Source organism: Ochlerotatus camptorhynchus, unplaced genomic scaffold, assembly GCF_037179485.1.
Source record: "Ochlerotatus camptorhynchus isolate MF236.1 unplaced genomic scaffold, CSIRO-AGI_Acam_v1.1 ptg000639l, whole genome shotgun sequence".
NCBI lineage: Eukaryota > Metazoa > Arthropoda > Insecta > Diptera > Culicidae > Ochlerotatus > Ochlerotatus camptorhynchus.
The window spans coordinates 2114765-2139365 of NW_027041118.1; the positions used below are offsets into that span (position 1 = coordinate 2114765).

Consider the following 24601-nt stretch of genomic DNA (forward strand, 5'->3'; position numbering starts at 1 on the left):
GCAATTCGAGAGTTCCCATAATTTCAGTTTGGGTCTTACTAGTCCTATTGAGAATCAGGTTGCTCGGGATTTTCTGAATATTTTCTCTCGGGAAAATATTTTTGATGATTCCTGGGACGATTTGGACGAAGTAAGGTCTATAACTAAAAAATTTCAAAATATGAAAGCTCCAGGTGATGATGGAATTTTCTATATCCTCATCAAAAAACTCCCAGAGAGTACCTTGTCTTTCCTGGTAAAATTATTTAACAGATGTTTCCATTTGGCATACTTTCCTGATAAATGGAAAAATGCAAAAGTTGTTCCAATTTTGAAGCCGGATAAAAATCCAGCTGAAGCTTCTAGCTACCGTCCAATAAGTTTGCTTTCTTCAATAAGTAACCTTTTTGAAAAAATAATTTTGAATAGAATGATGCTTCACATCAATACGAACTCAATTTTTGCAGATGAGCAGTTTGGATTTCGCCATGGGCATTCAACTACTCATCAACTCTTAAGAGTTACCAATTTAATTCGTTCAAACAAATCTGAAGGCCACTCAACTGGAGTTGCTCTTCTAGACATAGAAAAAGCATTCGACAGTGTTTGGCATGAAGGTTTGATTGTTAAATTGAAAAAGTTTAATTTTCCACTTTACATTATGAAATTAGTTCAGAATTATTTAACTGACAGAACTCTGCAGGTAAATTATCAAAATTCCAAATCTAATCGACTACCTGTTAGGGCAGGAGTTCCTCAGGGTAGCATTCTTGGGCCTATATTGTATAACATTTTCACTTCGGACCTCCCTGATTTGCCTCAGGGTTGCCACAAATCTTTGTTCGCTGATGACACAGGCATTTCCGCTAAAGGAAGAAGTCTTCGTGTTATTTGCAGCAGACTTCAGAAAAGTTTAGATATTTTCTCTTCTTATTTACAAAAATGGAAGATTTCTCCCAACGCTTCCAAAACTCAACTTATAATATTTCCACATAAGCCCAGGGCTTCCTTTTTGAAACCTAGTAGTAGTCACATAGTCACTATGAACGGAGTTCCAATTTCCTGGTCAAACCAAGTGAAATATCTTGGATTAATACTTGACCATAAATTAACTTTTAAAGATCACATTGAGGGCATTCAAGCCAAATGTAACAAATATATAAAATGTTTGTATCGTCTTATAAACAGGAAATCCAAACTTTGCCTGACGAATAAACTTCTAATATTTAAACAAGTTTTTAGACCGGCCATGCTTTACGCTGTGGCAATATGGTCTAGTTGTTGCACTACCAGGAAAAAAGCACTTCAAAGGATTCAGAACAAAATTCTGAAGATGATTTTGAAGTTGCCTCCCTGGTACAGTACTACCGAAGTACATAGAATTTCGAATGTTGAGACTTTAGCACAAATGTCCAACAAAATAATTAATAATTTCCGGCAAAAATCGTTACAATCCTCAATTGCAACGATTAATTCCCTTTATACTTAGATAAGATTTAGTTTTAGTTATTTAGTTTTAAGCTATCAATTGCTATACTGACATGCAGGTTTAAAAAACCTGTTTAAAATACTGAATTGCCAAGACAGGAACAATGTAAAAACACTTAGATATATATCATAACAATTAAGGATGGTAAGTTACTGTAGTAACTGGAGCACCTAGGTTAAAAATGAAATGTAATTTATTTTGAATTTGGAACAAATAAAGAGTTAAAAAAAAAATGGAAATTCTGTAAATACCACCCCACAATATGGGTATTTTTGGAATCGGAGTGACGTGTAGGGACCGGAATTCAATGTCTGACGCCATTTTTAAATCCAAGATGGCAACTTCCGGTTACAGAAAAACTTGGACCCATATTGTGGTGTATATGACAGAATTTCCAAGTTTTTATGTAACCGGAAGCCACCATCTTGGTTTCCAAAATGGTGCAATACATCGATTTCCAGTCCCTACACGACACTCAGATTCCAAAAATACCCATATTGTGGGGTATTTGACAGAATTTCGAAGTGTTCTTGTTACCGGAAGCCGCCATCTTGGATTTCAAAATGGTGTCAGACATCGATTTCCGGTCCCTACACGTGTCACTACGATTCCAAAAATACCCATATTGTGGGTGGTATTTGACAGAATTTCCATGTTTTCCTGTAACCGGAAGCCTTCATTTTGGATTTCAAAATGGCATCACACATCGATTTCCGGTCCCTATACGTCACCCTGATTCCAAAAATACGCATATTGTGGGGTATTTGCCAATATTTTCAAAAACCTATTTTTACGAAGTGAAAGCCGGAAGTCCACCGCCGTCGAAGCCAATCTTTGTGAAGATGGATTTACAATAACAGACTTTCTATCATAAGGCCAACATTAGGAACATCAACTCTATGTAGGGAATATCAATCATCTAGCCCGTAACTGAAACGAGGATAGGTCACAAGGGGCATTATGGTGGTCAATCTCTGGTTCTAGTCTCTTTGTGTTCTTTGATATGAGACTCGGTTTTCCCAGTATTCATTCAGACGATGTTTGGACTAGGGTTTCTAATCCCTTTTCCTACTTCGTTTTCTTTCGTTCTTCTCTTGTCAGAAAGCGATTAATGGCGCTATAACCATAAGCTGCATACTAGAGTTAGTGCTCATGTTCCGACCGCCAGAGGAAAATGAAGCATGCTTCCAACGATCAACCATTTTTTAAATAACGAACAACCCTTTAAATTACAAAGCAACGAAACTTACGGATCGATATGTCTACGTTTAAGCCATATATTGGATTCTAAACAAGCCCGATGTTTTCTGAATCACCTTGCCCCTTAAATACCGCACAGTAGGCCCATTGAGATAACTCTAAGACTAGTAGGTCCCGAAGAAACGTGCTCAACTTTTTGGCTCAGCTCTGGTACTATCTTCGGTCCCAAGCTAATCGATTCACCCCTCGAAACATAGGAAAATCCACTAACCCCTCATTTCATCTGTCAAACTTTCATAGCGAATCAAAACTAACATTGTGTAGTACTAGAATTTCAACTAGAATGGGGTACGTTAATCGATTTGCTTGGGACCAATCGGCTAGTCAAGTAGTAAGCCAATTTAAAATCGATAGTTTCGTATTGAATGTTGGTAGGCCTGGCCGTTTTGATTTGTGTTGCGCAGGTGGCGCATCTTTCATGTGCAACATATATCGAATAGATAAGAAAACATGCTGGAGGTATATCCATCATTTTCCAAGATGTTTTCAAGAGCTGAGTGTGTTGGTGTTCGATTATTTTAGATCAGATTGGGTCAAATCCAACCAGTTCACATTTCTTTTATCCTAGAACCCTCTCTTTTGTGAACGAAAGCTGCCAATACTCCCTATCAATGACCAATTGACCCGCTTATCTTCGGGCATCGATTCAGCCAGCCTGCGTCGGGAGCGAATTTGAGAAACTTGACAATAAGAAGAAGAAAACGACCATGCTTAATTGTCTCATCAAGATTTATATTTCATCACACTGAAATCACTTCTGCAAGAATTTCACCACAAGCATCGGCTGCAGCGATTCTAGCAATCACAGTATCACATATTCGGTAATCGTCCTTATGAGTTCGATCAACAATATTTACAGCACGTATGAGCTATAAGGGTAGGTGGCATATGGAGACGCAAATGGAGCGGCATATGGGGCGGCATATGGAGCGGCATAAGCAGCAGCATAAGCAGGGGCAGCAGTGTAGGCCAGAGGACCAGCAGCAGCTAATGCTGGGGCAGAGTAAGCCAACGGAGCAGCCACGCCGGCGGTGTAAGCCAGAGGAGCAACTCCGTTGTAGTTACGAGCGATGACCTGGGAGCTCTGGGCAGTCGCGAAAGCTGGAGCCGGTGCAGCGAACAACGGGGCAGAGTAGGCAACCGGAGCGACGACTCCCGGTTTGGCACATACGCACGAGATGGCAAGGGCAGCGATGCAGATCTAGAATGGGATTGAACAAATTATTAATCTTAGGCTGGCCTGAACCTAATCTTACCAAATCGTACCAATTTGGCGAACATTTTGAATGATTTGGGATTGGTTGTGTTGTGTACTGCGTGAAGATTGCAATTGAACTGTGGTTCTATTTCAATTAAAGATTGATATTTATATTTTCCGATATTCTTGTTCGCTTCTTCCCTTTCCCACGCAGCAATTGTCCAGCATTGAAATTGAGCTTGATTGTGACGCGATTTTCGTTTTGCTTTGTTGCTATCTCCCCGGCGCCGGCTTCGAAACATATAGAGTGGCAGGTGTGGCATTGGGGAAATTTAAATTTATTTTGAGGATGATATCGATATAACGTAACTGCCACTTGTCACTTCCATCGTCTATTTCTCGCAAATATTAACCCAATTACACAAATCATGATTACCCATCGATGGAAGATAGGCCCCTCTGTCCGATGGATCTATCATTACCGATAAATGGAAGATAGGCCCCTTTGGTTCGATGATTGAATGGTCGTTTGCGAGACATCGGTGATGGAAGTGAAAAGTGACAGTTACTTTATATCTAGGTATACCTATATTGCTAGTAGTAGCTGTACAATGATGTATGTATGTGTGTGAGTGACAAATAGCATATCTGGTTATTGCAAAGGATCAGATAATATGATTAGAAAATATTATGTTTGCATAACACGCATAACACAAGGTACAGTCTGACATGACCTCGCTTGTCTTGTGAATAAATGAGCTTTCGAACGTTTATAAATCCAAAATAACTATATCCAAAAGCTGTTTCTCATCCGATACTTCGGTGAAATAATCATGGTCAGCAAACAACTTGAATTAATCACATTTTAAATAAATGTAAAAACCAATATGCAGATACCCGTGCATCCCAATGTCACTTATCAATTACGAAAACTAGGTTTCCTAACATAACATCATCAAAATCCCAACTCAAACCCAAGTGAGAGAGGGAAGAAGCAAGCAAGAAATTGTTCATTTTGAAAAACCAATCCAACATATAAATCACGCCTCCGTAGTGGTAGGATCATAGTTCAAATACACTCTTCAAACAGTACACAGCTGTCCACAACCAATTTTCAAGATGTTCACCAAATTGGTACAATTGACTCAGAATTACTTTCATCATCAAGTTCAATAATTTGACCTCTTCCAATTTTAGATCTGCATTGCCACCCTGGCCATTTCGTGCGTTTGTGCTGCGCCAGGATATGCTCCCGTTGCCTACTCTGCCCCACTGGTGGCGGCTCCAGCTCAAGGTGTCCTGACCACCCAGAGTGCCCAGGTCGTCGGCCGCAGTTACGCAGGAATTGCTCCTCTGGCCTACGGTGCACCCGTTGCTGCTTCATTGGCATACTCTGCCCCAGCCGTGGCTGCTGTCGCTCCTCTGGCCTACAGTGCTGCTGCTGTTACTCCATTCGCTCGTGCCATCGCTTCTCCCTACGCTGCTGCCTACTCCGCAGCTCCTTATGCCGCTCCGTTCGCATCTCCATATGCTGCCTATCGTTACAGCCCGTACGTGCTGTAAATAGTTGATTGCTTAATTTAAGAAATAGATGAGCCATATATGTTGTAGAAATAATTGTGATTTGTTGCTGCAGTATTTATAAAAAAAATGTTATCAAATATAGATAATACATTGGCAATTGAATTTCATTCTTTTAATCTTCCAAAAAATAACTATGATGACATTTAAAACAGGAATACAGGATATTTTTTCATCTCAATTTTAAACAAAGATAGTTCTGCAAGGCATGTTGATGATGATAGCACATGGTCTGATTGGCATAGTCCGTTTTAAAAGACAAAACAATAGACCTTACAAAATACAACGGGGTTGTGAACGGTCTGAAACACTAGCTTCGGGTTTAGTCAAAAAAAAAATTGAACCATGCGTCCCCATTGCTGTCCGAATCGATAAGGGACTGTTCATAGACCACTTAAGGAGTTAAAGGGCCTCCCTTAGCTCAGTCGGTAAAAACGCAGCTACAAAGCAAGACCATGCTGGAGGTGACTGGATTCAATTCCCGGTCCGGTCAAGGAATTTTTTAGTTGGAAAATCTCTCGATTTCCCTGGGCATACAATATGACTGGACTTGCTTGCCACACAATTATACTAATGCAAAAATGGTACAGGCATCAAAAGCTCTTAATTAATAACTATGGAAGTGCATCTAGAACGCTAAAGCTTTCTAAAGTTTCTCGGTCGCAGTTTGTCTGCTACAAACTTGTCAATATTCGACTGTTGAAAATTTGTCTGGAAACGTGATAACTCTATAGTATACTACAATTTAAGTGACTGTCAACAGACAATATTTTTGCAGTTATTTTCTTTGAATGTGACATAGGTTTCCTCATTCAACCACTAATGGGTCAATGTTCGATCTTTATGCTTGCCAGTTTTTGGCTCACTGCTTAAATGTTCACTGCAACTGTCCATTTTCACGTCACTTGTGATTACACAACCAAATGCTTTCTGATCCAAACCAGCCAACACGGTAATCGCAATATACCCAATAATAGCATAGCATAGCATAGCATAAACCAGGTTGCACAATGTCGTAGGTGGTACGAGCTCCAAACTGTTGTTAATAAGGAGACCCACCTTCATCCGTTGCTGTTAGATAGTAATTTATGATTAATTACTATCACTTAGATAAAGGATGTGTCTCCCTCCTACAGACCAGAGCTGTCCTGGCCATGTCCTTGCATCTGATGGGGAAAGGGGAGGAATGTTAGTCTGACACTTACTTAAGAGAGATGCAGAGAACTCTACGACCCTTCATAAGTGTCACGGGAAGGGTGGATTTTTGTTAGTACACGCAAACCAAAAATCTATTACAATGAATGTTAGTTCCGTTTCCTATCATCCTCTGTTCATGAACATCGCAGCGAATGTTAGAAGTTGACCTTACAGGCGATGTAATGGTTTTTTGTCTTTTTCATTTCGTGTTCTTTCTACACTTTCGACTATACCAGTAAGCTTGTAGAACGACGCACATTGTAGAACATTGTAGAACGACGCACACACTTATCTCGAATCTCTCCAGCAGAAAAAGCATACGAAGTCGAGCATGCGAGAAAATGAGCGTTTCATGTTTGCTTTTAGGCTGACCATATTCAGAAGCATGGAGAGAGTAGTGGAGAAAGTACAGGTCTGATAGTCGCAACGTCCGTGGTTCGAGTCCAGTCGGCAACCTTTTTTCTATTTTTTTCGACATAATTAATTTCAGTCACTAATACAACTCCACATTTTTCGGTCTCCAATTTTCTTACATCGGACCGCAGCTAGGTATATCGCATCCTCGGTTCATGCGGTCTCCACTTACATCCTCTGATGATGAATCCCACATAATTGTAAGCGAATCTTACATCCACCGGTTGGGTGTAGGGAGGGTAAGCCATAGGATACGCCCAGCCGGCGTTGCTGGCAATCGTTAAATCAAGCATTTAATAAATAGATGCTGTAAGTAGTTTATCAGTCCGTTGTGGCTGCCCATTACCTAAACATATTATTCAAAACAGATTTTGGAATTAAGAAACGTTATCAGCTAGATCCTGTTGCTCCTTTGCGCCTGAAAATGTTTGTTGAACCTAAACACATGCACAATTCATTCTGATGTGTAAAAGGTTATTAATAGTATGTGGAATCGTAGATGAGAATGAAGATTCGCCCTTGGGCTAACTCCCACTGTCTGGCAGTGGTATTATGGATAAAATCTGCCTGCAATCATTTCTTATGATTACAAAGAAGCTTGAACCCGGGAGTTGGAAGGTGACAACTCTACCGCAGCTAAAATAGCCCATTTCAAGATCGCAAGCATTCCGAAGCTATTTTCACACATGATAAGCCCCGCTCCAATACATTATCGATGCAAATATTAACCATTGATAATGTACTTAAACTTTCAATCAAGCAGTAAACAAATACTTGACTGACACATATTTAGTAAGTAGTTATCATTTAATGGATTGTCCCAGTTTTCTAAAATGTTTACTTTGTTCTCAATATTGAAAAAAATGTTACCATGAAATCGAACACTGGAAATAAAACGCAAACAATCTGCCGAATGTCAAAATATCTGTGTTCTACAGAACATTCGCAGATAAAAAATTGCAAGAATTTGTCAACAGACCATGATCACTCTGTCACAGATAATCTGTAGAGGACGACGGGGTTTGACGGGTACCTTAAGCTTGATGAAAAATTTAGCCAAAACTGTATAAAATTTCCGCAATGAATTTAGTGAATATTGATCTTTAAAGTACATTGATTTTTGGAAAAAAAATCATGCGAAGCATGGTTGGCCACCCCTAGGGGTAAGGCGGTAAAATGAAATACCCCATGATCCTCGCCATATAAAAGGTTACTGTCTTCGACAAAGTTGCACTGAAGGGTAAGGCTGATTGGTTAGTGAATATTAATACTGAATTAGCTTTCTATGCGGCGCTAATGTGCAAGTCAATTTCCTGTTCAAAATATTTCTTGAGATCATTACTATTTAGAAAGTTTCAGTTTTGGGGAAAGTTGATCAAGTAATCAATATCTTCTAATGTGTGGGTTGGTTGATTTAAAATTCATTAAGTGTTGCATTGAAATACTTTAAATTGTGTTAAATTTAAGTATTCTCTCGTTTCACATCCGTTGAAGTATTCTGAACGGCCACTCCGTTGTGGCTATATCACAGTATTGCTAAAAATGTATATATCTATAACTTTTCCGGTACCATGGAGTTAACAAAGTAAAAGTGAAAGGAGAGCAGAAAAACCGCGCACATGCGATACGACAATAGAGTGATGTTCATTCATAAAATACCCGGAAATGGGCACTGCCTATGATCATCACACAAAGATAATTGACTTACTTCAACGAAGTAGGTACCCGTCCATGGAATAATGTCAATGACAACATAGGTAAGTGGTTGGTAAGGTAAGGTTGTTTCTAAATTGGCTAAATACAAGCAGTAAATTGGCTAAATACAAGCAGTACTCAGCTTTGCCAATCAAAATTTCTATTACCAATGGTTCATCTTCCACTCGCTCGGTTGACATCGCGTATGACCTCACGAAAAACATCGACTGGCAAAAATTTACGTCCGCGGTTCTCGGTGGTACTGATTCGGTTGAGATACTCCCTCCGCTGGATGAGTACTCCTTTTTATCGCGACTTATCGTTGACTGTGCTCTTCAAGCACAGACGAAACGCGTTCCGGGTGTTTTCGTTCGCAAACGACCTCTCACTCCGTGGATTGCACCGACGCGAACAGCGAGAAGTCCGCCGCGTTTAAACGCTTCCGCAAACACGGTAAGGTCGAGGATTTCGAGCGGTACACCGACCTCGAGAACACTTTTAAGGGCTTGATTAAAGCCAAAAAACGCGGTTACTGGCGTCGGTTCGTCGATGGTTTGTCGCGCGAGACTTCCATGAGAACGCTCTGGAATGTCAGCAGGAGAATGCGAAACGCGTCATCTCCGGTCAACGAAGACAAGGAGTACTCAGACAGTCGGATATTCAGCTTCACGCGGAAAGTTTGCCCGGATTCGGTGTCGGTTCAAACCAACGTTCATGATCGTCCGTCGGGTAGTAACGAAATAGATTCCCCGTTTTCGATGGTGGAATTCTCACTTGCTCTCCTCTCATGTAACAACTCAGCTCCAGGAATGGATAGAATCAAGTTCAACTTGCTTAAAAATCTCCCAGACGTCGCGAAGAGACGCTTGTTGAACTTATTCAATCAATTTCTGTAGCACAACATTGTTCCGGATGACTGGAGGCAAGTAAGAGTAATCGCCATTCGAAAACCCGGTAAACCCGCGTCGGATTATAACTCGTACCGTCCCATCGCGATGCTGTCCTGTATACGGAAATTGTTGGAGAAAATGATTCATTTTCGTCTAGACCAATGCTTCGAGTCGAATGGTTTACTTTCAGATACGCAATTTGGATTTCGAAGAGGCAAAGGAACGAGCGACTGTCTTGCGTTGCTTTCAACTGAAATTCAACTGGCCTATGCGCAAAAACAGCAAATGGGTTCAGTTTTCTTGGACATTAAGGGGGCTTTTGATTCTGTTTGTATCGATGTCCTCTCGGATAAACTCCACGATAGTGGGCTTTCACCAATTATGAACAACTATTTGAGCAACTTGTTGTCTGAGAAATATATGAGCTTCTCTCATGGAAACTCGACAACTTCACGAATTAGTTACATGGGTCTCCCCCAGGGCTCATGTTTAAGCCCCCTTCTTTACAATTTTTATGTAAAAGACATTGATGGTTGTCTTGAAGAAAATTGCTCGCTAAGGCAGCTTGCAGATGACGGCGTTGTGTCCGTTATAGGGCCAAGTGCACCGGACCTGCAAGGACCATTGCAAGATACCTTAGACAATTTGTCTACTTGGGCTATGAAGCTGGGTATCGAATTCTCTCCGGAGAAAACTGAGTTGGTTGTTTTTTCTAGGAAGCATCATCCTGCACAGTTACAGCTTCAACTAAAGGGTAGAACAATCACTCAAAGTATATCTTTCAAGTATTTAGGTGTCTGGTTCGATTCCAAAAGCACGTGGGGAAAACATATTGCGTATGTGAAACAAAAATGCCAACAAAGAATCAATTTTCTTCGTACAATTACTGGAACTTGGTGGGGAGCACACCCGGAAGATCTGATCAGGTTGTATCGAACAACCATCTTGTCGGTCCTAGAGTACGGTAGCTTCTGCTTTCAATCCGCTGCAAAAACACACATCCTGAAGCTACAACGGGTTCAATACCGTTGCCTCCGAATCGCGCTTGGCTGTATGCACTCGTCGCATACAATGAGCCTCGAAGTACTCGCGGATGTTCTCCCACTGACAGATCGTTTCGCGGAACTGTCCTTCCGGTTTCTTATCCGTTGTGAAGTAATGAACCCATTGATAATAGAAAACTTTGAGAAGCTGCTCGACCGAAATCCTCAAACAAGATTCATGAGTTTGTACTATGAGTACATGACGCTGGAGGTTGGCCCTTCTTCATTAATCTCCAATCGTGATTGCTTTCAAGCCTTCTATAGTTCCTCTGTAAATTTTGATCTGACCATGATGCAAGAAATCCATGGAATATCAGATCACCATCGGTCGATGGTTGTTCCCTCAATTTTTGCAATCAAGTACCACCATGTAAGTAACGATAAAAGATTTTTCACAGATGGGTCAACCATAAATGCTTCCACTGGATTTGGTGTATTCATAGCGCCTCTTTTAAACTGCAGAAACCATGCTCAGTATACGTTGCGGAACTCGCAGCTATATTTTACGCAGTAGAGCGATTTGCCTCACTACCTTCTGACCATTATTTCATTTTTACGGATAGTCTTAGCTCATTGGAGGCTATTCGTTCAATGAGGCCGATGAAGCACTCCTCGTATTTCCTGCCTGAAATACGATCTAAACTGAGTGTTTTATCTAACTGCTCCTATACTATCACCTTAGCTTGGGTCCCATCTCATTGCTCAATTCCGGGTAATGAGAAAGCGGACTCGTTGGCTAAGGTGGGCGCTATGGAAGGCGATATTTTTGAGCGACAAATCGCCTTCAACGAATTTTTCTCCATTGCTCGTCAGCAAGTCCTCATCAGTTGGCAACACAAATGGAATGATGGTGAATTGGGAAGATGGTTACATTCTATTCTCCCACAGGTGTCGAACAAACCATGGTTCAAAGGGTTGGACATGAGCCGCGACTTTATACGCGTTATATCAAGGCTTATGTCCAATCACTGCTCGTTAGACTCGCACTTCTATCGAATTGGGCTCTCAGACAGCAATTTATGTCCGTGTGGCAGTGGTTATCACGATATCGAGCATGTTGTTTGGTCGTGTACCCTACACCGTGTTGCCAGATCTGATTTAACCACATCCCTCAGGGCCCGAGGAAAACAACCCGCGATACCCGTTTGAGATGTCTTGGCGAGCCGAGATCTCGACTATTTGAATTTAATTTATGTGTTTTTAAAACGGATAGATCTGAGGATTTAGTAGTTAGTGTCATCTTGTGTTCTCTCAAGTTGTTAGCTGCCCATCGGTGTACCCCCATGTTTGTCTTTTTCATCAGAGTGTCGCTTAGTTCGAGATCAAGAGCACATTGCTCTCCAAACCTTGTGTTCACAATCCCTATCCTGCCATCCATTTGTTACAATTTGTCATCCCTAACCTCGAGATAGCCGCGAGTAATCGGCCCCGCTTTACTAGCGTTAGTTTTAAGTAATTTTGTAATCTAATCAATGAATATTGGCTCCGCAAAGCTATAGCAAATGAGCCTGGAAAAATAAACGCATTATAAAAAAAAGGAGTACTCAGCTGTAAGCATTATTTAAAATAGTTCTTTTACTTTCTTTTTAACAATATTTAAATCATTTCGACGTTTTTTTATAATGTTCATTGACTAAAAAGCTTCTTAATTTAAAAAAAAACTTTTGCAAGATTTCAGATTATAAATAATTTTGCAAATGCCATAACTACAGCTAGGTGCTTCTTGCTCAACTAAATTTTTCAACTATCGGGAACCGAGAGACACTATCAGGGCACCCGATTGAAGCGATTTGCATGGGGAGAGTGGGATTGCCAACTCCCTGTTGCTAAGATTTCTTGGATTGAGGGTGGGCTCTTCTCCCTGCCCATTGAGATATTCTTCTACCCGGTGGCTTGATTTGGGTTCACGATGTATGAACTTACGTTTGGAAGGAGATTCTATATTACTCTTGTGGATTTCGCGTAAGTGTCTCTGCTTACGGGTCCGCCCACCGTGTTTGGCCCTTCAAACAGTAGTATGATGAGTACAACCAGAAAACAAATCTTTATCAAGTCATGTGGTAATAGACTGGCCAACATTTATATGGCGGCAATTTTTTATATATTTTTTCAACGGGTTAACCCCTAGACTTGTGCCTTTAGGTGAGAAAATAACTCTTTGAAAATTTCAGCTCATGCAGATGTAACACGAGCTGGTGCTTTTGATTTAAAATTTATATGGGAATATTGGTTGAAATGTATGGAGAAATAACAATCCTTTGCTCTTTCGTGCATAGAACTGGTTCAGCAAATTCTATTAAGCTCAGAATTGCAGCACACTTAGCTTAAACTATAAGGAACAACTTTCCTTAAGACAGCATCAAGATTGAAGTTAGTATTAGGGAGATATTAATTAATATATTAATATATGTATATGATATACAGGCCGGACAGACCGGAGGCTCGATTAACCGGAGGCTCGATTATCCGGGGCTCGATTATCCGGAGAAAATGGCTCGATTATCCGGAGATAATGGGTCAATTATCCGGAGTCATATTTTTTTTTACCAATCTTGCAAATTATTTTTCATAAACCGCTTGGAAAACCGACTTTCGATCCGAGGACGAGTAACATACATCGTTCGACTCAGTCTGACAAGATCGGGAAATGTCTATATTTAAGTGTTTGTGTGCATTTGTTACAAAATCCAGCGTTAAGGGGTTTTGGATTAACTTAACTGAAAGGAATCAAATATATCATGCGCCACAACAACATACAAAAACTGAATCGCATGATGGTCCGTTCACTAATTACGTCACGTTTCGGGGGGAGGAGGGGATGGCAACCGAACAAAATTTTTGAAGAACCGTAAAAAAAATGTACCAAATGGCCTTTAACCCTCCGTTACTCGCGGTGTTGTACTTTGTACAACACACATGAGTTTTCCATAGCCATTTTGTTGCTGAGTTATCAATCGATCTGAAACCAACGAGTATGCCTCAAAAAACTTGTTTTGATCTAAATAAGCTAAACTTTGATTACAGTTAACACCTAAAATATGGAATATGTAAATGGAAACCGCGAAAACTGTGACCATACTACGTGGGATTTGACTTAATTGATTACAACATGAAATCATATATCAAGATTCTGACAAGATAGAAACTTACTGCCTCTGACAAGGTTGTTCAGGAGATCATAGCCTTGTCGCTGGCGGACAGTAGTTCAGAATTTTCTCACTACGTAGCGCTAGTATACATGTGAAATTCTCGCATGTGATATATCTCGAGATCCTGACCAGATAAAAAGTTACTGTCTTTCACAAAGTTTTTCAGGAGATCAAAGCCTATTGCTTGGTGCTCAATAGTTCAGAATTCGCTCACTACGCGACGCTAGTATACAAGTGAAATTCTCATATAAAATATCTCGAGTTCCCAACCAGATAGAAAGGTACTGTCTTCGGCATAGTTGTTCAGGATGTCAAGGCTTTTTCACAGGTGGACAGTAGTTCAGAGTTTTCTCACTTTGCGGCGCTACTATAGATGTGAAACTCTTGCATATAAAATATCTCTAGATCCTGACCAGATAGAAAGTAAATATATTCGGCAAAGTTTTTCAGGAAGTCAAGATCTTTTTGTTGGGTGACAATAGTTTAGAATTTTCTCACTAGGCGGTGGTTCCTTTCAACCAAGTTGCTGTCTTCGGCAAAGTTGTTTACGGGGTCAAGACTTTTTGGCTGGTAAACAGTAGTGAATAATTTTCTCACCACGTGGCGTTAGTATACATGTACACTTCTCGTATATGCTATATCTCGAGATCCTGATCAGATAGAAAGTTGTTCAGGAGGTCAAGGTCTTTTGGCTGGTGGACAGTAGTTCAGAATTTTCTCACTTCATGATGCTAGTATACATGTGAAATTCTCGCATATAAAATATCTTACGTTCTTGACCAGATAGAAAGTTACTGTCTTGAACAAAGTTGTTCAGGAGTTTAAAGCCTAGAGTTTATGAGAAAATTCTAAACTATTGTTCACCAGCCAAAAGACTTTGACCTCCTGAATAACTTTGTTGTAGACAGTAACTTTCTATCTGATTAGGATCTCGAGATATAGCATATGCGAGAAGTGTACATCTATGCCACGTGGTGAGAAAATTCTTAACTACTGTTTACCAACCAAAAATGCTTTGACCTCCTGAACAACTTTGTCGAAGACAGTAACTTTCTATCTGGTCAGGATCTCGAAACAAACCACATGCGAGAATTTCACGTGTATTCTAGCGCTGCGTAGTGAGAAAATTTTGAAATACTGTCCACTAGAGAAATCAATCTGATCAGAATCTTGAGATATTTTACATGCGAGAATTTCGCGTGTATACTAGCGCCACGTAGTGTGAAAACTCTGAACTATTGTGCACCAAAAAAAAGGCATTGACCTCATGAACAACTTTTTTGAGGACAGTAATTTTCTACCTGTTCAGAATCTCGAGCTTAGCATACGCGAGAATTGTACACGTTTACTAGCGCCATGTGGTGAAAAATTTCTAGGCTACTGTCCACCAGCCAAAAAGTCTTGACCCCCTGAACAAGTTTGCCGAAAACAAAAACTTTCTATCTGCTCAGGATCTCGAGCTATTGTATATGCGAGAATTGCATGTGTATACTAGCACCGAGTAGGGAGAAAATTCTGAACAACTGTCCCCCAAACGAAAAGATCTTGACTTCCTGAAAAACTTTGCCAAAGACATTTATTCTTTATCTCGTCAGGATCTAGTGATGTATCACATGCGAGAACTTAACATGTATACGAGCACTACCTAGTGAGAAGATTTTGAACTACTGTTAATCAGCAAAAAAGCTATGATCTCCTGAACAGCTTTGCCTAAGACAGTAACTTCTATCTGCTCAGGATCTCGAGCTATTGTATATGCGAAAATTGCAGCGCCACGTAGTTAGAATTTTCTGAACTACTGCACCAACGAAAAGATCTGGACTTCCTGAAAAACTTTGCCGGCGACAGTAACTTTTTATATGGTAAGGATCTAGAAATATTTTATATATGCGAGAATTTTACATGTATACTAGTGCCGCGAAGTGAGTGAAGTGAAGTGCGGTTTCCATTCACATTTTCTCTATTATCCTCATTTCTGTGGGTTAACTGTGATAAAATTTTAGCTTGTTTAGTTAAAAACAAGTTTTTTAAGGAATACCCGTTGGTTTCATATCGATTGGTAGCTCGGCTGCAAAATGGCAATGGAAAACTCACACTGTTGTACAAAGTACAACGCGCGAGTACTCGTGTTATAAAAGTTGGCGTGAGTAACGGAGAGGGCGGTTTCGTGAAAATTAGTCTTTTGGTTGCTTAATACCTGACAATTTATATCAATTTTCTTATCTTATTTTGTAGTTCAATTCATTTATTCATCACTTCAGTAAAAACAGTAGTTCATCACTAAAGTGATTCAGTAAAAACAAAGAGAATTGCAAATTTGATCATAAATCAATCATTATTGACTATTTTATCAAGAATATGTCCCCTGATTTCACGAAGTAAAAACTGCCGTTCCAACGGCAATTGGTTTTCCTCAGCCCATGTGATGATAGTGTCAATACTGTTCAGCGCTGATTGATCTGGAACTGGTTCGTACTCCTCATCTTGGTTGTCATCTGCTGTAGAAATGTTTGCAGTTTCATCCAGAGTGGTTTTAGTCACGCTTTTTCCTTCATAAAAATGTGAATCATGGTTAAGAACAGCATTGACTATGCCAGCATCAGGCATGACATCGAATTCCGCATTCTCGTCTTCATTTTCGCCTGCAGCCGCTTTATCAGCAACCATCAGTTGAATTGTTACACTATCATCCCTGGTGCTCTAAACTAATATATGCAATGTTAACGTTTCAAAAACATTAATGGAAAATTGTCGAAATTGATCGAGTGCGTCAAGTTAGGAACCGCGTCAAATACGGTGCCTTCACGGTGGCCGTGATTTTTAGCCAAGCTCAATTTTGTCTCTACACACTCGTGAGAGTCGCAAGACTACGATTTTTCTCAAGTTGAGGGGTCCCATGGCGTGGTTGGCTACACGTTCGCTTCTCAAGCCGATGGTCCATGGGTTCAATTCCATTGATCTTCTTATCGTATTTTGATGTATTTTATTGTGCCTCATGATAGGTTGTTATCCAAGTCCGATTCTGGTCACTTTCCCGGGGCACCTGGAACTTGTCCGGAAGTGGCCAATATGGTCCAAGGTACTTAATTTTTTCCACCATTGATCTGGTTCTCGAATTTTGATATAATCTGATGTGTCGCATGATAGGTTATTATTCAAGTCTGGTTCTGGCCACTTTTCCGGAGGCACCCGGAACTTGCCCGGAAGTGGCCAATATGGTCCAAGGTACTTAATTTTTGCCACCATTGATCTTGATATCAAATTTTGATTTAATTTGATGTGTCGCTTAATGGGTTTTGTTCCTTTCAAGTCAAATTTAGCCTCATGGCCCATAAACACCGAAACTTGTTCCGGCCATATCTACGAAACCAGTGGTCCGATTCCATAATCCTTCAGTAACATTCAATGGGACAACTAAAAACATTAAATGAGACCATATAAGACCAAAAAAAATATTTTTTTTATGGCTCGATTATCCGGAGGGCTCGATTATCCGGAGGGCTCGATTATCCGGAGTGAATTTTTTTTCAAGACTCCGGATAATCGAGGCCGCCCTGTATATGCATTCTGCATATATATAACACAGGCAATTTATGCAATGCATCAACTAATATATTAATATATTAATCAATCATCTTCATCATCATCATCATCATCATCATCATCATCATCATCATCATCATCATCATCATCATCATCATCATCATCATCATCATCATCATCATCATCATCATCATCATCATCATCATCATCATCATCAACCATCATAGCATTATAGTGAAATCGGGGAAGAATTTAAAGAAAGTTCTTATTAGAATTCAATGTGAATTTAGGGGCAGCTCCTGGTGAATATATCCCTTGAATAGATTGCTGTTTTTATATATTCTGCAAGACCACAGAAATTTCTTAGAGCTGAGTAGTAACACTATCAATTCGAACGTACGATATCAAAATTGAGAAAAACTATATGCAAACGTTCGTTGGATTCGTGACTTGACTAAATCATGTACATTAGGACATTTAGAACAAAGGTGTTGAAGTCAATTATAATTCTGAATTGTTAGTATTTGGGGATCTATTATAATTATTTAGCTAACGTTCCGATTCATATTTCAAAAATCTGCATATTTCAGACACTTTATAATCATATCTTGAAATACCTATACACCTATATGATAAAAATATTAACAATTATACACGCTTATTCCTGTAGTCAGCACGCGCTTTTACAACCATATTTTATAGGTATCGCCCCTGAATGATAACATTGCGGGCGAAAATATTAACGCATTAATTTTTTTGTTAAATAACACTTTTGTTTGAATAGTTTTGATATTTACTTTAAAATATCATCTCAGATAGTTCAACTTAAGCATACTTCAGAAATGTATCGAACAAATGAATCTAAATAACCAGCCGATAAGTGTTCAAAATATGAATCAGAGCGGTATTCTATTCCAATTTGATTGTTTAGTGATAGTTGTAGCACAGACAAATATTTATAACATTCATAAGTTGTTCATCGAACAAGCATTTAACGGTCAATTTAAAAGTATCTCAGTTGGTAGTACTGCCACCTGTGGCGCGCATATTCAATTCCCTTGCGTTTGACGTTTACATACTACCGCCATCTGTTCAGCGTAGTATCCACCACAGTGTACTCAACAGATGGCGGTAATGTTTTAGCGACTATGTTTTACAGCGAGAAATATTCAATGTGTTATGTCTGTTTGTCTGTGGTTGTAGCATGTAATCGATTTTGATGAAATTGTATAGAATAGATATGTACAATCTGGAAACTTCAGTATTAAGACTTGAAAACTCAGATGTTTTTTCCTGGAACAATTTGTTCAATTTTTTCACCAGACCTTGAATAACCACTTCGAAAGAACGATCGGGGGTGATTAAAATATGGCGTCCACTCTTGCCATGGATGTCATATTTGAATCGCCAAATGTGAGAAAAGCTTCTAACTCAGTAATTCGGTATTTATCGGTATGAAAAACAGAAAATCTGTATTATTTTTGCCCTCAAATATTTATCAAGATGGAGCTTAAAAATCGGTTGAAATGCCGATTAATCGGTAGGTCTGGTAACGCTGCCTACAGGTTCTGAGGCTCGAGAGAATAATCCAAAAATTGGTGATACTCAGCACCAGAGCCATCGTCCGAAACTTCCTGGGCCATGACGACGACGATCTGGTTTCGGAAGAGTTAATTGAGTAGTGAATGAGTGTTGGATTTCTGTTATATTTCTCAAACATTGTTTGGTTGTAAATTTTTACCATATACATGTATGTGAAATAAAAACATCGACATGTTTTGAACTCATCATTATTGGAATTCGTATATGACTTTCGTCCATTTGAGCCTCGGATTGAAAATCGGTTTTTCAAAGGTATTCATACCCAATGGTAAACACTTAGAAATAAATAATTTCACACATGATTTCCATCTTTGACATAAAGGATCAGACGTATACAAATATTTCATGTTATATTAAGTGCTCCGAGACTGAAAAGTTCGTTACTCGACGAGAAGTACGTTTGATTGAGTTGAATTTCACGTCTGTTAGGACTCAATTTTATGTCAGTCTCAGAGCACCTAAATTTTCATGATTCTTTCCAAGTGTGTATTACTACCCACCGTTCATTGAAAGAAAATCAAAAGATACTCGAGGAGATACAAGCATAATCGATCAGACTCAAGGCGGCCATTTTGAAGCTCAGATTTGTTCTCCAAAATGGTGAATTCAACATTTTTAAGTGAAGTGATTCTGATCGAAATGATGTCTGAGACAATATTGTGGGGGAAAATAAAGTCTTGGAAGAATATAAACGGTGAAAATTTTAAGAATTTTGATGAAAAAAATCAAATAAATCAGAATCTTACATATTTAACGATGACATGTTATTAAATTAAAAATATTTATAGTTTTATAATCTCCAAATTTTATTTATTATGCAGCTCATATTTTTCAAAAAAAAAAGTCTTTCTTTATCTCAGACGTCATTTCGATTTTAAGTGACATTTTCATGCTTCGAATTACTGGAAATTATCGAGCTAGCAATATTTTAATAATTGCAAAATTCAAAATGGCCAAATTTTAGCACACATTGGATTCATTGCTCTTAACAAGCAATACAACAATACAAAATTAATGCAAATCGGAGAAGGTCGAGTCCATTTTTTTTTTCTTTCTTGTTATTATGTCTGGAACTGCTTATATCCATTTCCAACAATGTTAGGCGTAACATTACAGTTGAAACATGAAGCTGTAGTTTAAAATAAACAAAGACATTTTGCCCAAATGAACAAACAACAATTCGGAATTCAATTCTCTCATCAAGATTTGTATTTCTTCACACTTATTTCACTACTGCAACAAACTATCGCCACCAATATTGAGTGTAGCAATTCTCGCATTCACTTTATCACATGTTTAGTTCTAGTCCTTTTGAGTTCGATCAACAATATTTACAGCACGTATGGGCTATACGGGTAGGCAGCATATGGAGTCGCATATGGAGCGGCATAAGCAGCAGCATAAGCAGGGGCAGCAGTATAGGCAAGAGGACCGGCAGCAGTGAATGCTGGCGCAGAGTAAGCTAATGGAGCAGCAACGGCGGCGGTGTAAGCCAGAGGAGCAACTCCGTTGTAGTTACGAGTGATGACCTGGGAGCTCTGGGCAGTCGCGAAAGCAGGAGCCGGTGCAGCAAACAACGCGGCAGAGTAGGCAACCGGAGCGACGACTCCCGGTTTGGCACAGACGCACGAGATGGCCAGGGCGGCGATGCAGATCTAGAATGGGATTGAACAAATTAATGATCTGGGAGCTGTTTAGAACTTAATTTCACCCAATCGTACCAATTTGATGAACATTTTGATTGAGTTTGGCGATCGTTCTGTGGACTGTTTGAAGATTGCAATTGAACTATGATTCTACTCCAATAGTGAATCGATTTTTATATAGTGATGGATTTTCCGATGGTTCTCGCTTCCTCCCTTTCCCACCCAGCGTTTGTGTGGTACAGCAATTGAACTTGAAATATTGCGCTTTTCGTTTTGCTTTGATGATATACCCCCGTCCACGGTTTCAATGCGCTTATTGTGGCAGGTGTGACACTGAGGACATTTAAACTTATTTTGAGTACGAATAATCAAATTGGACTATGGTTAGTTGTGCTGTTGATAGATTTATGTGGTGGCGCTCTCTTGTGTCTAAATTGATAAAAAGTGTTACAAGTGGCAAACCCGATGATTGGAAAGGATCAGGCGGTATACATGCAGTCAAATAAATTTCAGTCTAACTTGACCTCAATAATCACTTTTCTTGTGAATAACTGAACTCAAATGTTTATCATACTCGTACATGCTCTGCATTGATATCACATTTGCTAACTGCAAAGCTGTTTTCTTATCCGATACTACGGCATGAGGAACAGAAAATTAAACTTGAATTAATCACATGTCGAATCAATTTAAATATCAACAACGTCATACTGTAACAGTCCAAATGCAAAAATAAGAGGACCGAAAGCAAAATCGCCCAAATTAGAGCACGAATCCGAAAAAAAATCCACTGAGAGGGGGTAAAGCAAGTGTGGTCATTTAGAAAAACCGTTACAATATAAAAATCATACCTCCGATGCAGTAGGATCATAGTTCAAATACACTCTTCAAACAGTACACAGCTATCCACAAACCAATTTTCAAGATGTTCACCAAATTGGTACAATTGACTCAGAATTACTTTCATCATCAAGTTCAATAATTTGACCTATTCCAATTTTAGATCTGCATTGCCACCCTGGCCATTTCGTGCGTTTGTGCTGCGCCAGGATATGCTCCCGTTGCCTACTCTGCCCCACTGGTGGCGGCTCCAGCTCAAGGTGTCCTGACCACCCAGAGTGCCCAGGTCGTCGGCCGCAGTTACGCAGGAATTGCTCCTCTGGCCTACGGCGCAACCGTTGCTGCTCCATTGGCATACTCTGCCCCAGCCGTGGCTGCTGCCACTCCTCTGGCCTACAGTGCTGCTGCTGTTACTCCATTCGCTCGTGCCATCGCTTCTCCCTACGCGGCTGCCTACTCCGCAGCTCCATATGCCGCTCCGTTCGCATCTCCATATGCTGCCTACTCCACTGCTCCTTATGCCGCTCCATTCGCGTCTCCATATGCTGCCTATCGTTACAGCCCGTACGTGCTGTAAATGGTTGAATCCTTCACTAAGAAATAGATTGGCAAAACATGTTGTATACAATTTGAGTGTTGTGATGTTGCAGTATTTTGTAACAATTGTGTAGTCAAATACAGATCAAAATTAGACACTTGAATTTCAATCTCATAATCTTCCATAGAACGACTTGAATGCATTTAGAACAGGAACCTGTGATTTTATGACGTCCTAGGATTTGTAGATACAATTTTGCTTGTCAAGCTGATAAACCCAATATGAGTCTACAACGTCACTGTATAATACTAAACTCATCTTGGATGACTCTTTGCGGAAAAAATGGTACGATAACCTGTTTTTAGTTCAAAATGTTTAATACCACACCATTGATCCATATCGTTTTTATGTATTAAAGGCAGAAGGAACCCCTGTTTGGAATCACACCATCTTTTCCGAAATTTTAACACGACAACGGTTTGTTAAGTATTTTTGGGGAGAAAAAATAATCTTGATAGTCGGCTTCTCCAGATGACCCCAAACAGCTTCCAAACCATTCCGGTGGAAACCCAACAAACAATCGTCTATTGAAGAAACGACTTCTTGGTCATTTTATTCAACTGAAAGCTTAATAGTACTTGTACTATTTTTAATAATAACTACTGTTCAGGCTTTGTTCACACAAATCTGGAGAATTTATTCAATCACAACATTGAACTACTTGGTGTTGTATATGGTATGTCGATAAGCTTTTATTCGACTCATATGAGTTGTAACAGAGTTTATACGATAAAATTTTTGATTATACAGCGTTTATTAGACTTCCTTAAAACAGTGATGCTCTGTATAACGCTTGACTCTCATGTGAAGTAACGTTTATTTAGACATTATTATACATTTATTAAACGATTATTCAACTGTGGGAAAATTAACCAAATAAGAGAGACGGGGAAGGGTGTGTTTCTTAAGTGTATTGTATTTCATTATTTCTGACGTGGCTCGCACCACACAGATATAAGAAAATTTATTAAATACTTATACATGTTGTTGCATGGGATTCGAACCATGTACCTTCCGATCACCAACCGCTTGCCTTGTCATCTGAGCTATCCTAGAATTCATCATATGGGCAATTCAATAATCAATAAAAGCTCGCTTGAAAGTAAATACCTACCAGCACTCCCGATCGCAACTCTAGCTCCTTCAAGGCCCTGTGGGAATGATTAATTCATTCATCGTTGTTTAAATTAGACCAATGTTACAATGTTAGTCGAAAGAAATTATGCTTGGTCATATTTTAAACTAAATCAATGCATTCATTGTCGTGAGTCATGTCGATGATTGCTATTTAAATCAATTAGACGTAGAACTTGTGAATGGTTGAGCTTGGGATTGAACTCACGACCTTCTAATTGTAAAGCGGAAACGGTAACCACTACTCTACTGATTCCGTCGTGTTGTTAGACTGAATCAGTGTTGTCGAATAATGAATCTAATACGTCGTTTATAAAGCATTTACAAATCATGTGATTACAACATGGACGCATAGTGGTATAAGAGCTATTATGCTGAATGTATTCACCTTTATTCAGCAATATTGTAAAGTAATGTAATGAAAGCATCTTGTTAAATCAATTGAAAACAGTCGAATTAAAGTGTCAATGTATGTACAAATTGCACTTATTCAGTTTGTTATTAGATCAAACTTCTGGCGTTGAATTGGAAAGACATTTGACACTTTTACAGCTTTTAATAAGTAAATTAATCAGATCAGAGGAAACAGTGGAATAAATGTGCATCTATCGATCTCAATGTGCTATTTCAGCACATAACTCTTTTTATTCAGCATTGTACATATACAGCATTTATTCAATATATATGCTTATTTGTGACTCTGAAGTGTTTGTTGGGTGGTATAAGAACTATTTTGCTGACTGTATTCACCTCTATACAGCAATATTGTAAAGCAATGTAATGAAATCTAATAATGGAGGTAGAAAACATTTATAAGACGTTTAATAAAGCATTTTATTAAATCAATTGAAAACAGTCGAATTAAAGCGACAATGTATGTGAACATAGCACTTATTCAGTTTGTTATTAGACCAAACTTCTGGTTCTGAATCAGGAAGACAGTCAACGTTTATAAAGCTTTTAATAAGGAAATTAATTATGTCAGAGCAAACGGTGGAATAAAGGCGGATCTATCGATCTCAATGAGCTTTTTTCAGCACATAATTCGACATCCTGTTTTATTCAACATTGTACACTATTATACAGCATTTATTCAATGTGTTTGCTTATTTGTGACTTTGAATCGTTTGTTGGGGAATCCAGTGTAGTGCGACATCTATCAAAAATTGGACACATTTCTGGATGGCCTTGAGAAAGGCCACCAAAAAAATTTCTTTGATCAGTTTCCGGTCACGCTGGAACCAATTGCTGAGTAAATTCTAACTCGTGATTAAAAGTGACACGGAAGTAATTTTCCATTTTCGACTGTTTTGAATGTTCGAAAGTTATTTTCGATAATCCCT

At 39.2% G+C, this 24601-nt stretch overlaps 4 protein-coding genes across 4 annotated transcripts; 2 read left to right on the plus strand and 2 right to left on the minus strand.

Moving 5' to 3' along the window:
• Positions 1-3573: 3573 nt before the first annotated feature.
• On the minus strand, positions 3574-4009 carry LOC135714367 (cuticle protein 38-like). The gene is made up of 2 exons (XM_065237718.1): positions 3995-4009; positions 3574-3929 (listed from the first exon to the last, which is right to left on the minus strand). The coding sequence occupies exons 1-2, from the start codon at positions 4007-4009 to the stop codon at positions 3582-3584; spliced, it is 363 nt and encodes a 120-aa protein (XP_065093790.1). The 3' UTR covers positions 3574-3581.
• A 1036-nt stretch (positions 4010-5045) lies between these two features.
• LOC135714304 (cuticle protein 16.5-like) lies at positions 5046-5497 on the plus strand. Its single transcript, XM_065237641.1, has 2 exons — positions 5046-5060; positions 5124-5497. The coding sequence occupies exons 1-2, from the start codon at positions 5046-5048 to the stop codon at positions 5487-5489; spliced, it is 381 nt and encodes a 126-aa protein (XP_065093713.1). The 3' UTR covers positions 5490-5497.
• A 14866-nt stretch (positions 5498-20363) lies between these two features.
• LOC135714294 (cuticle protein 16.5-like) lies at positions 20364-20814 on the minus strand. Its single transcript, XM_065237630.1, has 2 exons — positions 20762-20814; positions 20364-20695 (listed from the first exon to the last, which is right to left on the minus strand). The coding sequence occupies exons 1-2, from the start codon at positions 20774-20776 to the stop codon at positions 20372-20374; spliced, it is 339 nt and encodes a 112-aa protein (XP_065093702.1). The 5' UTR covers positions 20777-20814; the 3' UTR covers positions 20364-20371.
• A 797-nt stretch (positions 20815-21611) lies between these two features.
• On the plus strand, positions 21612-22111 carry LOC135714299 (cuticle protein 38-like). Its single transcript, XM_065237637.1, has 2 exons — positions 21612-21626; positions 21690-22111. Exons 1-2 carry the CDS (start codon positions 21612-21614, stop codon positions 22101-22103), a joined length of 429 nt encoding a protein of 142 aa, XP_065093709.1. The 3' UTR covers positions 22104-22111.
• The last annotated feature ends 2490 nt before the right edge of the window (positions 22112-24601 follow it).